Source organism: Rhinoraja longicauda, chromosome 2, assembly GCF_053455715.1.
Source record: "Rhinoraja longicauda isolate Sanriku21f chromosome 2, sRhiLon1.1, whole genome shotgun sequence".
Taxonomy (NCBI): domain Eukaryota; kingdom Metazoa; phylum Chordata; class Chondrichthyes; order Rajiformes; family Arhynchobatidae; genus Rhinoraja; species Rhinoraja longicauda.
Window position 1 is genome coordinate 90,958,178 of NC_135954.1, and position 16,388 is coordinate 90,974,565.

The following is a 16,388-nucleotide window of genomic DNA, read 5'->3' on the forward strand; positions in this document are numbered from 1 at the left end:
ATACAATGTAGAAGCAAGGAACTGCAGATGGTGGATTACAAAAAAGACACAAAGTGCTGGAACATCTTAGTGGGTCAGGCAACATCACTGGAGAAACTGCAAGGTTCTGTCAGGTTCCTCCTACCTCTTCCCCAAACTGATATTATATTTCCCAGAGATGCTGCCTGACCCGCCGAGTTACTCCAGCACTTTGTGTTTTAAGGTAAATACAATGATTTGCAAACAGATTGCAAACTCAATCTGAGTTCTCTCATTTCAATCGGGCTGAAAGAAAGAAGGGGGACTACCATTGTGAATGTCATCAGCAAATTGAAATGTTGAAACGGCAGCTTATCATTCAGAAGGTTTACGCGAGCTTACACGGGTAGTTCCACTATAACAACATAGTTGCCTTCCTCAGATGACATTTTGGGTCAGGACGTCTGAAGAAGGATCCCGATCAGAAACATTGTCTGTCCATTTCCTTCCACAGATGACCATAAAACATAAGAGCAGAATTAGGCCATTGAGCCCAACGAGTCCACTCCGCCATTCGATCATGGCTGATCTATATTTCCCTCTTAACCCCATTCTGCTGCCGTCTCCCCATAACCTTTGATGCCCGTACTAATCGAGAATCTGTCAATCTCCACTTTAAAAATACCCAATGACTTGGCCTCCACTGCTGTCTGTGGTAATGAATTCCACAGATTCACCACCCTCTGGCTAAAGAAATCTCTCCTCGTCTCCTTTCTAAAGATTTATCCTTGTATTCTGAGCCTGTGCCCTCTGGTCATAGACTTGCACTACTGGAAACATCCTTTCATTATCCATTAGGTTTCAAAGAGATTAACTCCAATGAGTACAGGCGCAGAGCTTTCAAATACAAACGCTGCCTGACCCGTTGTGTTACTCCAGCACAATGTGCCTTTTTAAAAATCAAGGTGGTACAATCTGGGCAGTAAAGTGAGTGGTGTGGCGGTATAGTTGCTCTCTTACAGCGCCAGAGACCTGGGTTCGAATCTGACTACGGGTGCTGTCTGTACGACTTTGTACGTTCTCCCTGTGACCGCGTGGGTTTTCTCCGGGTGCTCCGGTTTCCTCCCACACTCCAAAGAAGTACAGGTTTGCAGGTTAATTGGCTTTGGTTAAAGTAATACATTGTCTCTCGTGTGTAAGATAGCGCTAGTGTACGGGGAGATCGCAGGTCAGCGCAGACTCGGTGGGCTACAGGGCCTGTTTCTGTGCAGTATCTCTAAAGTCTAAAGTCAATATGTTTTTGGTTTGTTAAACAAAAGGCACCTGTTTAGAATCCGTCTCAAAATCACAAGCCTCCAGGAATGCAGGTGTTAAGTTACTCCATCCGCTCTCTGTGCAGGTCCGGTACAGAATACCTATAAAACACAAAGGTAAATACTGTCATAAGCTGGTAGAGCAGCTATCTCACAGCGCCAGAGACCCAGCGTTCGATCCCGACCTCGGGTGCTGTCTGTGCGTTCTCCCTGTGACCGCATGGGTTACCTCCGAGTGCTCTGGTTTCCCCCCACATCCCAAAGGCATGCAGGTTTGTAGGTTAATTAGCCTCAGTAAACTCCCCCCTTAGTGTGCCGGGACTGGGTAAGAGCGTGGGGTAACATGGAACTAGTGTGGATTGCTGATGGTTGGTCGGCGTGGACTCGGTGTTTCCGTGCTGTATTTTGGAATCACTCCATCAAATGCACAGCAAGCTCAGGTTGAACTAGCCACTGGAAAGAAATAAACACATAAAGATAAATAAAGACACAAAAGTGCTGGAGTAACTCAGTGGATCAGGCAGCATCTCTGGTGAAAAGGAATAGGTGACGTTTCGGCTCGGAACCCTTCATTAGACTCACTCTGAGTTGTGTGAGATCCACTTTCATTGCTTCCATCTGTGATAAGATCTAAAGAAGGGCCCCGACTCGAAATGTCGCCTGTTCTCCAGAAATCCTGCCTGACCCGCTAAGTTACTCCAACACTTTGAGCCTTTTTTTTGTAAACCAACATCTGCATTTCCTTTTTTCTACACAAAGATGACTTGCAGGTAGCAGGAACCAGCCAATAAGACTCATGTAGCATGCTCTTAATTTATTTGCAAGTCATATCAAGTCAAAGAGCAATACAGCATGGAAAGAGGTCCTTCGGTCCACCCTGTCCATGCTGACCAAGCTGCCATTCTGGGGTTTGTCCCAATTGCCTACATTTGGCCCATATCCCTCCAAATCATTCCAACCTATATATCTGTCCGTATGACATATGAAAATCATAATTATAGGGGCTTCTACACCTTCCTCTGGCTGCTCATTCCAGATACTGGCTGTGAAAATGTTGCCCCTGTGGTCCTTCTTCAATCTCTCCGCTCTCACCTTAAGCCTCTACTCTAGGTTTAGAATCCTCTACCTTTGGAAAAAGACTGAGCGTTCACGTCATCCATGGGACGGAGATTCATCTATTCACATCATTGATTAGTGCATGGAGTGGAGTATACGAAGGATCAATGGCTTAGGTTTATTACTGTCATGTGTACTGAGGTACAGTGAAAAGCTTTGCCTGCATGCTATCCAAACAGATCAGATAATACTGAAAGTAAGCGTGCAGGTACAGCAGGCAGTGAAGAAAGCTAATGGCATGTTGGTCTTCACAACGAGAGGATTTGAGTAGAGGAGTAAACAGGTCCTTCTGCAGTTGTATAGGGCCCTGGTGGCCTCTTCCTGCACCTATTTTCTATGTTTACTAGACATAAATACAATCGTCAAACTGAAATACAATAGGTAGAGCAAAGGGGAAGATACAGAGTGCAGAATATAGTTCTCAGTATTGTAGCGCACCAGTTCCATAGACAAAGTCCAATGTCCGCAAAGGGGTAGAGGTGAATTGGACAGCACCCTTGCTTATGGAAGGGTTCAGAAGCATTCGGAAGCCTGATAACAGAGGGGAAGGAGCTGTTCCTGTGTCTGGTGGTACACACTTTCAGGCCCTCAAGCTTCTGTACCTTCTGAAAGTTCTGACCAGATTTTCCCAGTTCCTCTCCCCTTACTGGAATAACACTTGCTCCCGGAAAAAGTGATGCAAGCAAAAATATTTCACTTGGGCATCTTGCAATGTTGATTTCACTAATTTCAAGTAACTCCTGCATTCTCTCACACCCTCCCACCCCCTTGTTGTCCTACCAGTTCCACTGTTCACATCCTTGTCTCCCCCTTGTTATCACCCCTTCCCCAGCCAACAATGGGCCATTATGGGATCCACCCTTCCTGAGGTCATCTGTTGCTGGCCCGAATTTGTTCTGGCCTATTTTTCGCCTCCAGTTTATTTCCTCCCCAACCACACCCACTCCCATTTCTCCCCATCCCACCTCTACTTTCAGTCTGAAGAAGGGTTCCAACTCGAAAAGTCACCCATTTCTTCTTCTCCCGAGATGCTGCCTGACCCGCTGAGTTACTCCAGCATTTGCTGTCTGTGTTTGGTGTAAAGCGGCACCTGCAGTTCCCCCCTAAACTCGGGAGCTTACCTTTGTGATTTAAGCGCAGGTAGCTGGGGCAGGTCCTGTTCACCACCTCTCCGACAGAGCTGGCAGGCCAGCAGATCATGTTATCCCACCAGGTAGGGCAACCTGCAGAGAGACAACACAGGGCCGCAACCCATCAACACACAGACAGCACAGGAGTCTGCTGCACTTACACACACTCCGGCATTGCAATGGTCAATGCATCACACCAAATGCCGTAACACACACAAAGATTACCTGGATGGCGCGGCGGTAGAGTTGCTGCCTTACAGTGCCAGAGACCCGGGTTAGATCCTGACTATAGGTGCTGACTGTACGGAGTTTTGTATGTTATCCCCGTGACCTGCGTGGGTTTTCTCCAGGTGCTCCAGTTTTCTCCCACACTCCAAAGACGTACAGGTTTGTAGGTTAATTGGCTTCTGTAAATTTTATATTGTTCCTAATGTGTAGAGCTAGTGTAGGGGGTGATCGCTGGTCGATGCGGACTCGGTGGGCCGAAGTGCCTGTTTCCATGCTGTACCTCTAACATCTAAAGTTTACATGAGATTAACTCAAGATATAATTGTAAATTGTCCCTAGTGTGTGTACGATAGTGTTAATGTGCGGGGATCACTGGTCGGCGCAGACTCGGTACTTCGGAACGCTGCCAATGTAAATCATTGGGATTCATTGGAAGACTCGTGGACAGAAGATACAGAAAAAAAAAACGTGAATGTAAATCGTCTAAATTCCACTTTCTTGGCTTTTCGTCATTTTCCAAATTAAATTTACAGAAGTGATATTGGTGCCTATAGTTTAGTCTTTTAGCAGTCTGAAAATAATATATATCCTGAATCCTCTCTGGAGTCAGGTTGTATCCAGCGACCTCTCTTGATTCCTGGACCACATGTCTGCTCTTGAGATCTGTCAACCTTAGCAAAATACTAAGAGTACGATTTACGATTTTTTTTATATCTAAAGAGTGAAGCAAACCACAAACATGTCTTAAACGGATCATTCTCATTTTAATGAGGAGAATTGTTACAGGGGTCAAGTGAGTTGTGCTCCAGATGACTGGTGCTAGGCACAACTGTTTATTAAAAACTACTGTAACCTTAATAGAGTGACCTAGTGAGGATGCAGGTTGTAAGAAGTAGAGTAATGATCTTTCGGTCATAGCTCAGCACTATTGAATGTTGAGGAAAGAACTGCAGAAGCTGGTTTAAATCGAAAATGGACACAAAATGCTGGAGCAACTCAGCGGGTCTGAAGAAGGGTCTCGACCCGAAACGTCACCCATTCCTTCTCTCCAAAGATGGTGCCTAGCCCGCTGAGTTACTCCAGCATTTAGTGTCTATTACTGACTGTTTATTCACTGCACTGAACTTTGAGGGATTGGAAAGTTCAAAATTATTATTTTTATAAATTATTTTGAACTGGTTTTAAAACTGACTCAAAGTTGGCTTATCTTACACAAACATAATTTTAAAACAATTTCTCACATTCAAATATGCATTGCTTTCCAAAAAAATCATATGATCTTGATATTAAATGCAACTGGAAACAAGGCATACTTAGAACATATGCATGACTTCCAATTCACCGCAGCAAATATTAACAAAATACTCTCAGAATTGCTCTTACCAAATTTCACCCACTTTTGTTGTGGTAACGCAAGTGTTCAAATCATTTCTGCAAGCGTTATGCTTTTCTTGCCTTTGCCTAATTGGTACGTGGGAAAGGATAAAGCGATCTCTCGGCGATGTTAAGCAGTAAAACAGGTACCCTTGCATGTATTCGTTGTTACTACGACAAACATATAAGCTTCTAGGCTGAAGAAGGGTCTTGATCCGAAACGACACCCATTCCTTCACCCCAGAGATGCTGCCTGTCCCGCTGAGTTACTCCAGCATTTTGTGTCTGTCTTAATAGACAATAGACAATAGGTGCAGGAGTAGGCCATTCGGCCCTTCGAGCCAGCACCGCCATTCACTGTGATCATGGCTGATCATCCACAATCAGTACCCTGTTACTACGGTTTAAACCAGCAACTGCAGTTTCTTCCTACACAAGCTTCTATTCTGGAAAAGCTGCTTGGTTTGTCCAGATTTATTGATGTGATTCATTTTGGACTGAGGAGGTATTAGTCATTGTGTTTCTCTCTTGTTATGTCTCTGTGTTCTAGTTACGGTAACATCACTTCACACGGAGCTTCCTTTCGCAACTGAAGTTGTAATACACGTTTATAAAATGAGAAAGTACCACTTTCCCCTCCCCACCCCCGCCCTGCTTGTTTGTCCTTTCTAACGAATCCATTTCCCTCCCCCAACCACTCATGAGCAGTGATGCAACACTCAGCCATGCAGTATAAGACAGCAGTTCGGGATGGTCAGCTATCATGGCCATTGCCAGAGTGGTGACATGTATTCCTGCAAGGCATTGGGATTCATAAAATTGTTTTGCATCTGGGAGCTGCGATATCTGGCAGCAGAAACGAAAGGGACTGGGTAAATCAACTCAGTAACAGAAGGAATTATTTCCACAGTAGACTGCCGCTGATAAACCCCTTTGGACTGACTGGCGTTGCATCTGTAATCTGTTGCATCTGTAATGTCAACTTTTGCCTCTTCTCTTTTTCTAATTAGCTTAGATAATTAGCGTGCAGCTTTTTTGCGCTGACGAGTTATGAATTCCTTCTCAGTGATTTTTGATCTAAATCTGTGCCAAATTTCAAGGAGATACCAGAAATGGGTCACGAAAGTTAAAATCTTGATACATTTCCATGTTCGGACCACAGTCTAGCTGTGCCTCTAAACTAAAAACAATTATCTCTCCTCACAGCTAATTCCCTCTAAACCAGGCATGATTCTGGAGGACCTCCTGCATCCTCTCCAAAGGCTCCACATCCTTTCTGTAATAGGGCGACTAGAACTGTTCTATTTAACTCAGTAGGTCAGGCACTGCAAACCTACACAGGCCCTTCAGCCCACTGAGTCCATGCCGAACATCGATCACCCGATCACACTAGTTCTATATTATCCCACTTTTGCATACACCCCCTCCTCACGAGGAATAAATTACTGAGAACAATTAACCTTCCAACCCGCACGTCTTTGGGATGTGTGAGGAAACCGGAGCACCCGGAGGAAACCCACGCGGTCACAGTGAGAACGTGCAAACTTCACTCTTCCTTTAGGTTTCGGTTTATTATTGTCAAGTGTGCTGAGGCACAGTAAAAAAAGCTTTGATTTGCATGCTATCCAAACAGATCAGACCATGCATGAATACAGTCAAGTCAAACTGAAATACAACAGATAGAGCAAAGGGGAAGATACAGAGTGCAGAATATAGTTCTCAGCACAAAAACGGTTCCTGAGACAAAGTCCAATGTCCATAATGGGGTAGAGGTGAATCAGACAGTACCTTATGTTATGAAAGGACCATTTAGAAGCTTGATTACAGTGGGGAAGAAGCTGTTCCTGAGTCTGGTGGTGTGTGCACTCAAGTTTAGTTTAGTTTAGTTTAGAGATACAGCGTGGAGACAGAACCTTCAGCCCACCGAGTCTGTGCTGTGCCCAGCGATCCCCGTACATTAGCACTGTCCTACACACACTAGGGACAATTTACCATTTTTACCAAGCCAAGTAGCCTACAAGCCTGTACAGGAAGGAAACTAGAGCACCCGGAGAAAAACCTACGCAGGTCATGAGGAGAATGTACAAACTCTGTAAAGACAGCACCCTTAGTCAGGATCGAACCCGGGTCTCTGGCGCTGTAAGACAGCAAACTCTACCGCTGTGCCACTGTGCTGCCATAACTTCTACCTTCTGCAGTACCTATTGTACGTATGTTTGACTAGATTGTATCTACAGATGGTACTATCTGATTGGTTTGGATAGCATACAAAACAAAGCCTTTCACTGTACCTCGATATACGTGGCAATCATAAATCTAAAGCTAAACCTGGGTGCATTCAGCACAATTTAACTTTAGACTTTTAGACTTTAGAGATACGGTGCGAAAACAGTCCCTTTGGCCCACCAAGTCCTCGCCGACCAGCGATCACCCCGTACACTAGTTCTATCCTACACTGTAGGAACAATTTATATTTTTTTACCGAAGCCAATTAACTTACAATCCTGTATGCCTTTGGAGTGTGGAAACAAAAACGGAGCACCCGGAGAAAACCCACGCAGTCACAGGGAGAACATATAAGCTCCGTAGATACAGCACCTGTAGTCAGGATCAAACCCGGGTCCCTGGCACTGTGAGGCGGTAACTGTACTGCAGTGCCACTGTGCCACTCAGGCATTTGTGCCTTTGTGGTCGGTGCATTGAAGGACGGATGGGTTTGTACTGGAAAAGGTGCAGACGAGGAAGACCAGGATGGGTTATTATGTCATTGGATATAGACTTGATCATCTCAGGACCAGAAGTGAAGCCATTTACCAGGAGATCTCCGGTCAGTGCTGTTGAAGTCTTCCATCTGGGTGAAGTTACATTTACTTTTGGCAAACTGGTGTTCATGAATCATGGTGCATGAATACAGTGTTGAGGCTATCTGTAAGATAAATATAACTGTTAAAATGTGCATAAGAATTTCATTGTTCTGTTTCTGTACATATGCCATTTGAACACCCTTGACCCATTTCATGGGTGAATCATTAATAGGGTGACACAGTTGTGCAGCGGGTAGAGCTGCTGCCTCATAACGGCAGAGACATGGGTTCGATCCTGACCTCAGGTGCTGTCTGTGTAGAGTTTGTACGTTCTCACTGTGACCGCGTGGGTTTCCTCTGGCTCCTCTGGTCTCCTCCCACACCCCAAAGACGTGCAGGCTTGAAGGTTAAATGGCTTTTGTAAAAATTGTCCTGAGTGTGTAGGATGGAAATAGTGTATGGGTGTATCGTTGGTCTGTACGGACTCGGTGGACCGAAGGGCCTGTTTCCAGGCTGTATCTCTAAAAGTGTAAAAAAAAACTAAAACTTTAGAACAGTACAGCACGGGAACAGGCTCTTCAACCGAAAATATCAAAACCAAACATGTTGGCAAGTTAAACAAATCTCCTCTGCCTGCACGTGACCCATACCCCTCCATTCCCTGCATATCCACATGCCCATCTGAAAGCCTCTCAAAGGCCACTATCTTTATCTGCCCTCGCCACCATCCCTGGTAACGGGGTCGAGGCATCCACCACTCACTGCATTTACAATTTGCCCCACACACCTTTAAACATTTGCCCTCTGACCTTAAAGCGATGCCATTTAGACTTTGACATTTGCATCCCGGGTCAAAAGTTCTGACCATGTCCCCTGGGGAGGGTTTGTTGAACAGGGAGACTGAAGTACATTGTTCCCTGAAATTGGCAACGCAGGTAGACAGGGTGGTGAAGAAGGCTTTTGCCACCTTTCCTCGGTCAGGGGCATTGAGTGCAAGAGTCGCAAAGTCGTGTTACAACTGTACAAGATGAATGATGCTTTGTTGTCACTTGTGACAAAAGTCACAGTGATATTCTTTGTTTTGCATACCCAATTATGCAAAGAGTCACCACGTAAACGGCGGCAACTAAGTTACAGTGTATGTTCCACGTACACTAGTCCCACCTCCCTGCGCTTGGCTCATATCCCTCTAAACCTGTCCTATCCATGCACCTGCCCAAAAGTCCCCCCGCAGGTTCCTATTCAATCTTTCCCACCCTCACCTTAAACCCACGTCCTCTGGTTCTCCATTGTCCTACTCCGGGCGCCTGGCCACCCAGGTAAAAGAAGGATGTCATTAAGCTGGAAACTGTGCAGCAATGATTCAGAAGGCTGGTACTGTTGGCTCGAGTTATAAAAACACGTTGAGGCTTTTTCCCATGGAAGGTCGGAAGCTTCTGGAACTATACAAAACTATGAGGAGCATTGACAGGTTACGGTGTTTTTTTTCATGGGTTTGGGGTTTAGTTTAGAGATACCACACAGAAAAAGGCCCTTAGGCCAACCGAGTCTGTGCCAACCAGCAATCCCCATACACTAACACTATCCTACACACAATAGGGGCAATTTACAATTTTACCAAGCCAGTTAGCCGATAAACCCACATGTCTTTGGAATGTGGGTAGAAACCGGAGCTCCCGCAGAAAAAACAACCCCCTTTCGTGGGAAAAACGTGCAAACTCCATACAGTTAGCACCTGTAGTCAGGATCAAACCCGGGTGGGTCTCTGACGTTGTAAGGCAGCAACGTTCCACTGCTCCACTTTTTCTTAAAGTAGAAGGCGTAGATTTAATGTGTAGGAAGGAACTGCAGAGAGAGAGAGCGAGATACAGAAAGACAGAAAGACAGAGATAGAAAGAAAATAAGCCAGTGAAAGACACAGAAAAAAGAGATAGAGATAGAAACAGAAAGAAAAACAAAGAGACACAGAGACAGAGAGAGAGAAAAAAAGCGAGGGGGGGAGAGAGGAAGAGGTAGGGAGAGAGGGGAAGAGAGGGGGAGAGAGGGGGAGAGATATATATCAATATCAAACTGCAACAGTGCACCAGGCCGTGTGAGTGTGGTGAGAGGGGGTGCTGGTACATGTTACGGACACTTGGTAAAACTGCTCTGCACTGCTATCAGTGTGGGGGAGCATGATACTTAATATAACTGACGGAAGATAAGGGAAATACTCGAAAAGGGAAGTCGATAAGGGAAGTTCACACATACTCGGGCAGCTGTTGAGACTTAGAACACCCGCTCCTAAAGTGATGCATGCAGTCAATACTAATTTTAAAATTAAAAGTTGAAAGATCTTGAGAGACATTTGCAGGGCTGTGGAGAAGTAGCGGCCAGACCTTAGAGATACAGCGCGGAAACAGGCCCTTCGGCCCACCGTTCATGCCGACTAGCGATCACCCTGTACACTAGCACTGTCCCACACACTAGGGACAATTTACAATTTACAGGAGCCAATTAACCTACAAACCCGCAAGTCTTTGGAGTGTGTGAGGAAACCAGAGCACCCGGAGAAAACTCACGAGGTCTCAGGGAGAAGGTACAAACTCCGCACAGACAGCACCCGTAGTCAGGATCAAACCCATGTTTCTGGTGCTGTAAGGCAGCAACTCTAACACTGCGCCACTGTGCTGCCCAGAAGCAGCGGGTAGTGCGATTGTTTGGGAGACCCATTGGTGGCTGTGAGTTAGGATCCCTGGGATGGCGGGACTGTCATACGAGGAAAGATTGAAAAGACTAGACTTGTATTCACTGGAGTTTAGAAGGATGAGAGGGGATCTTATAGAGACAAATAAAATTATAAAAGGACTGGACAAGCTAGATGCAGGAAAAATGTTCCCAATGTTGGGGGAGTCCAGAACCAGGGGCCATAGTCTTAGAATAAAGGGGAGGCCATTTAAAACTGAGGTGAGAAGAAAGTTTTTCAACCAGAGAGTTGTGAATTTGTGGAATTCTCTGTGGAGGACAAATCACTGGATGGATTTAAGAGAGAGTTAGATAGAGCTCTAGGGGCTAGTGGAATCAAGGGATATGGGGAGAAGGCAGGCACGGGTTACTAATTGTGGATGATCAGCCATGATCACAATGAATGGCAGTGCTGGCTCGAAGGGCTGAATGGCCTCCTCCTGCACCTATTTTCTATGTTTCTATCCCATGGGATTGGGACAGAATTAGGCAAATGCCTGCAACATCCACCAGCCCTGCCTTTCACTTCACTCAGCATCTTCCTGGGCTGTGATGGTTTGTGTTCCTCTCCCTCGCAAAGCAAAGGCCGATACAGTACATTGTTTGGATCCTATATTGTTTACAGAGCACTATGTTTACATTCAGTATTATGTTTTGCTGCTGCACGTAATAATTTTATTGTTCCGTTTTGGGACATATGACAATAAAACACTCTTGACTCTTGAACACCAGTCTCCGTTTGCCCCAGACTACGCCACACCCTCACCTCACGCTGGGAGAGGAAACATCAGCCGGGTTCCCAAACACATTTCCCAATGATGATCTTGTGTGTATGGCACCCACTTGGGATTGCCACGTAAGGAATGAAATTCGCTTAGAATACTACTTTCATGATCTCAAAAGCCTCGCTTGGAAACCCGAGCTCTGTCTTTTCCATGGAAGAGCACTGCCCACTGTTCTGTCTGCCTTGTACGATGTCGATTGGGCGGGTGCATGGACAGGGGTGGTTTAGAGGGATACGAGCCCAACGTGAGCAAATGGGGACTAGCTCGAAAGGACACAGAGTGCTGGAGTAACTCAGCGGGCCAGGCAGCAACTCTGGAGAACATGGACAGGTGACATTTCAAGTCGGGTCCTTTCATTAGACTGATTGTAATGGGGTGGGAGTGGGGGGTTGGGGGGGAAGAAAGTTGGAAAAGGGGAGAGGCTGGACAAAACATGGCAGGTAATAGGTGGACATAGGCACGGGGGGGGGGGTGTGGTTTGATAGGCAAATAGTTGGAACAAAGGCCAGAGACAAGAACAGAAGGGGTGAGACAGGTTTGAAGAGTTGCAGCTTGTGTAGTCAGAGGGAGGAACGTAGCGGGGTGTGGTGGGGGGGTAAAGAGGGCATTTGGTGGAGAAAGGGAGGGGTATGGGGATCTTCCATAAAACTAGAGAGTTCAATGTTTATACCATTGGGTTGTAAGCTACCCAAGCAGTACATGAGGTGCTGTTCCTCCAGAATCGTAGACCTTGGCGGATGACGGTCATCTCGGTCAGCATGGACAAGTTGGGCCGAAAGGCCTGTATCCGCTGAAACACTATATTCTGCACACTAGTATTTTCTCTTTGCACTAGATTTTGTACTTGAGTATAGATTGTTTGTACCCATGTCGGGTATGACTTGACTGGATAGGAGGCAAACAAAGTTTTTCACTGTATCTTGGTGGGCATCTCTCCCCTCTCCCCTCCCCACTGTTGTCGTCCACCTCCACTCCTTTCTCTGGCTTCACGATTCATGCCCTTTCCATCATTATCTTACACCTTTTGTCTTTTCATCTCTGGCCTTTAGTTTAGTTTCGACGTACAGCATGGAAACAAGTCCACGCAGGCCACCGATCACCCGAACGCACCAGTTCTATGTTATCCTATTTTCTCACCCCCCTCCCAACACACAAGGGGCAATTTACAGGGGATCAATTAGCCTACAAACCTGCACATCTTTCAGATGTGGGAGGAAACCGGAGCACTCAGAAGAAAGCCACGTGGTCACAGGAAGAACGTGCAAACTCCACACACAGACTGCACTTGAGGTCAGGATCGAACCGGGGTCTCTAGTGCTGCAAGGCAGCAGCTCGTCCAGCTGTGCCACTGTGCTGCCCTAAATGCCTGGGCCCTTATCTTGAGACCATGTACCTAATCCCTAGATTAAACACCATTTGCTGTGTACCCAGGTCAACCTTTACATACAAACAGCTCCCATTGAACTTCAGCTTCTATTCTTACCCATTAATTCCAGGTAGAGGTAGGGGTGGCACATTAGTGCAGCAGTAGAGTTGCTGCCTTACAGCGCCACAGACCCGGGTTCAATCCTGACTACAGGTGCTAACTGTGTGGAGTTTGGAGGTTCTCCCTGTGACCTCCATGGGTTTTCTGGGTTTTCAGGGTTTCCTCCCACACTCCAAAGGCAGACAGGATTGTAGGTTAGTTGGCTTTGGTTAAAAAAAATTGTTCTTGCAATGTAGGATAGAACTAGTGATGGCTGGTCTGCATGGACTCAGTGGGCCGAATGGCCTTTTTCCACACAGTATCTCTAAACTAAAGTGTATTGTCATTTGGCTCCATAGACTGATAGCAATTTGGATTGTTGGCACTGTGAGGCAGTGGCGTTAACAGCTCTGCCACTGTGTCGCCCATTGTTCTGTGACTTCCCTTCCAGTATGTTCAATAAAGTGCAATATGTCTTCACTGGAACTTCAATGTAAATGTTGCTAACACAGTTGTCATTGATTGTAAATATTGATTAAAACATTCCTAAGTCTGATGCATTGAAACTGAAGAGCGTGTTTGCTGAATATTGTCCACCATCATGCCATTGCATGTTAAACATGTGTTGTATAAATTCTATGTCCAAATTTAGCCACTTTACATAACTCGGCGAGACCAGTTATGGGTCGAAACCTCACGCTCGGAAGTTGTACAGTCATAGAGTCATACAGTGTCGAAACAGACTCTTTAGCCTAAATTGCCCAAGCCGACCATCATGTCCCATTTACACTAGTCCCACCTACCTGCGTTTGGCCCATATCCCTGTAAACTTGTCCCACCTGCCCGTGTTTGGCCAATATCCCTCTAAACTAGTCCCACCTGCCTGCGTTTAGCCCATATCCCTTTAAACTTATCCTATCCACATAAGTGTCTAAACGATTCTTAAACATTGTGATAGTACCTGCCTCAACTCCCTCCTCCGGCAGCTTATTCCATATAAAATCTATTAAATCTTATTCCTATTAAATCTTTCCCCACCCTCTCCTTAAACCTATGTCGTCCGGTTCTCGATTCCCCTACTCTGGGCACGAAACGCACCTCTCATCTCACCATGATCACCCCTCATCCTCCAGCGCACCAAGGAATAAAGTCCTAGGCTGCTCAACCTCTCCCTATAACTCAGGCCTTCGATTTCCTGCCAACATCCTTGTAAATCTTCTCTGCACCCCTCGACCACACGGAAAAGATATTAAAACCAGAATCTTATCTAGCCTTTCAGTAGATGTGTATGATTCTGTGGCATCAGTTTAAGAAGAGGCACAAAGGTCTGGGCCATGGAAATGTATATAATGACTTCATTGCTTTATTAGTTTTAACACATCATTGCACTTTGCATTGTCCAGACGTTGCGAAAGGCACCAATTAAATGCACATCATTTTATTTTCCTATGAAAGCAATGATTATTAATAAATGTGGGTAAAATACCAAAATAAAAGCCTCTTTAACCCTACAGCATGGACACAGGCCCTTCGGCCCGACTTGTCCATGCTGACCAAGTTGGCATTCTGTGCACATTCTATATGTCTGCATTTGGACCATGTCCCTTTAAATCATTCCTATCCATATATGTCCATATACATCCAGAGTAGGGGAATCAAAGACCAGAGGAAATAGGTTTATGGTGAGGGGGGAAAGATTAAAGAGGAACCTGAGGCGCAACTTTTTTTTTTACACAAAGGGTGGTAGGTATGTGGAACACGCTGCCAGAGTAGATGGTTGAGGCAGGTACTATCACATCGTTTGAGAAACATTTAGACAGGAACATGGATAGGACAGGTATAGAGGAATATGGGCCAAATGCAGGCAGGTGGGACTAGTGTAGATGGGGCATCTGGTTCGACGTGGGCAAGTGGGGTCGAAGAACCTGTTTCTACGAAGTCTGACCCTATGACTATATCTTAGTTGTAGTATTAGTGTTCTGAGATGCAGCATGGAAGCAGGCCCTTCGGCCCACCAAGTCCACGCCAACCATCAATCACCCATTCACACTAGTTCTATGTTATCCCACTCTCTCATGTAATATCCAATGTAATGGCTTTTAAAAGTCCAAACTCTGTCCTTATATATTATATTATTCTCCCCATCTCCCAATCAATTCACCCTGGATTTCTACTGCTCCATTGCACACCAGGGGGAAATTTACAGAGGCCAGTTAATCTGACCTGCAAGTCTTTGGGATGTGGGAGGAAACCGGAGCACAGGGAGGGAACCCACAAGGAGACAGTGTGAACTCCACACAGAAGTTGAACCTGCTTCACTCGGGCTGGGAGGCAGCGGCTCTGGCAGCTACGCCAGTGACCCCGGGGGTGGAGTACTTGTAGTATTTAGGCTGTTGTCGTGAAAGTATTTCCCATTTGACAGTAACCTCCCAAACACAATACACCTCTGCTCAAGACTCGGATGCCAATTAGGTTCACAACAAGTCGTAAATCTCATTTACTTTTCATAATATTTATAAAGAGGAATGTGGGAAGTTCCAAGAAATCAAACAAGCACTTTGTTTTTGTCTTTACGGGGAAAAAATTGAAAAGCCTTACCAGTGATAATTAGGAAACCAGGATCTAGGGAGAATGAGAAACTGAAGGACATTGGTATTAATGAAAAAAAAGAAATAGAGAGGTTGGTGAAACCAACATCAGACAGGTTCCAAGGTGTCGATGATCTGAAAGAGATGCTATTGAAATAGTGGATGCTTTGATTTTTATCTGCCACACCACAATGGATCCTGGAATGGCAAAATATAATTGGAAATTCAGCAGCAATATTTAGGACTAAAAGACAAAGGAGCTGAATTAGCCCCATCAACTCTGCTCCGCCATTTGAGTTGAGTTTGAGCTTAGTTTATTGTCGTGCCAAGGTATAGTGAAAAGCTTTTGTTGCGTGCTAACCAGTCAGCAGAAAGACAATTCATGATTACAGTCGGCCATCCACAGTGTACAGATACATGATAAAGGAAATAAAGTGAATAACGTTTAGTGCAAGATAAAATCCAGTAGGGTCTGATCAAAATAGTCCAAGGGTCTCCAATGAGGTAGATAGTGGCTCAGGACTACTTTCTAGTCGTTGGTTGGATGACTCAGTTGCCTGATAACAGCTGGGAAGAAACTGCCCCCTGAATCCAGAGGTGTGGGTTTTCATACTTCTATACCTTTTGCCCGATGGTAGAGAGGGGAAGAGGGAGTGACCCATCCGTGATTATACTGGTGGACTTGCCAAGGCAACGTGAAGTGTACATGGAGTCAAAGGAAGGGAAATTGGTTGGTGTGATTGTCTGGGCTGCGTCCACAATTCTCCGCAATTTCTGCAGATCATGACTGATCTATCTTTCCCTCTCAACTCTGTTCTCATGCCTTCTCCCCTCTGATGCACTTACAAATCAAGAACCTATCAATCTCCACTTTAAAGACTTGACTTCCACAGCCATCTGTGG

General features: G+C 45.5%; 1 protein-coding gene across 1 annotated transcript in view; it reads right to left on the reverse strand.

Moving 5' to 3' along the window:
• The window catches only part of LOC144610463 (vasoactive intestinal polypeptide receptor-like), a 36,880-nt gene that overhangs the window by 16,689 nt on the left and 3,803 nt on the right, over window positions 1-16,388 (reverse strand). Inside the window, exons 2-4 of the mRNA XM_078429194.1 lie at window positions 7,934-8,045; window positions 3,509-3,610; window positions 1,282-1,373 (exon numbers count right to left, since the gene is read on the reverse strand). Of these exons, the coding sequence (XP_078285320.1) occupies window positions 1,282-1,373; window positions 3,509-3,610; window positions 7,934-8,045 (306 nt within the window). The remainder of the gene's footprint in view (window positions 1-1,281; window positions 1,374-3,508; window positions 3,611-7,933; window positions 8,046-16,388) is intronic.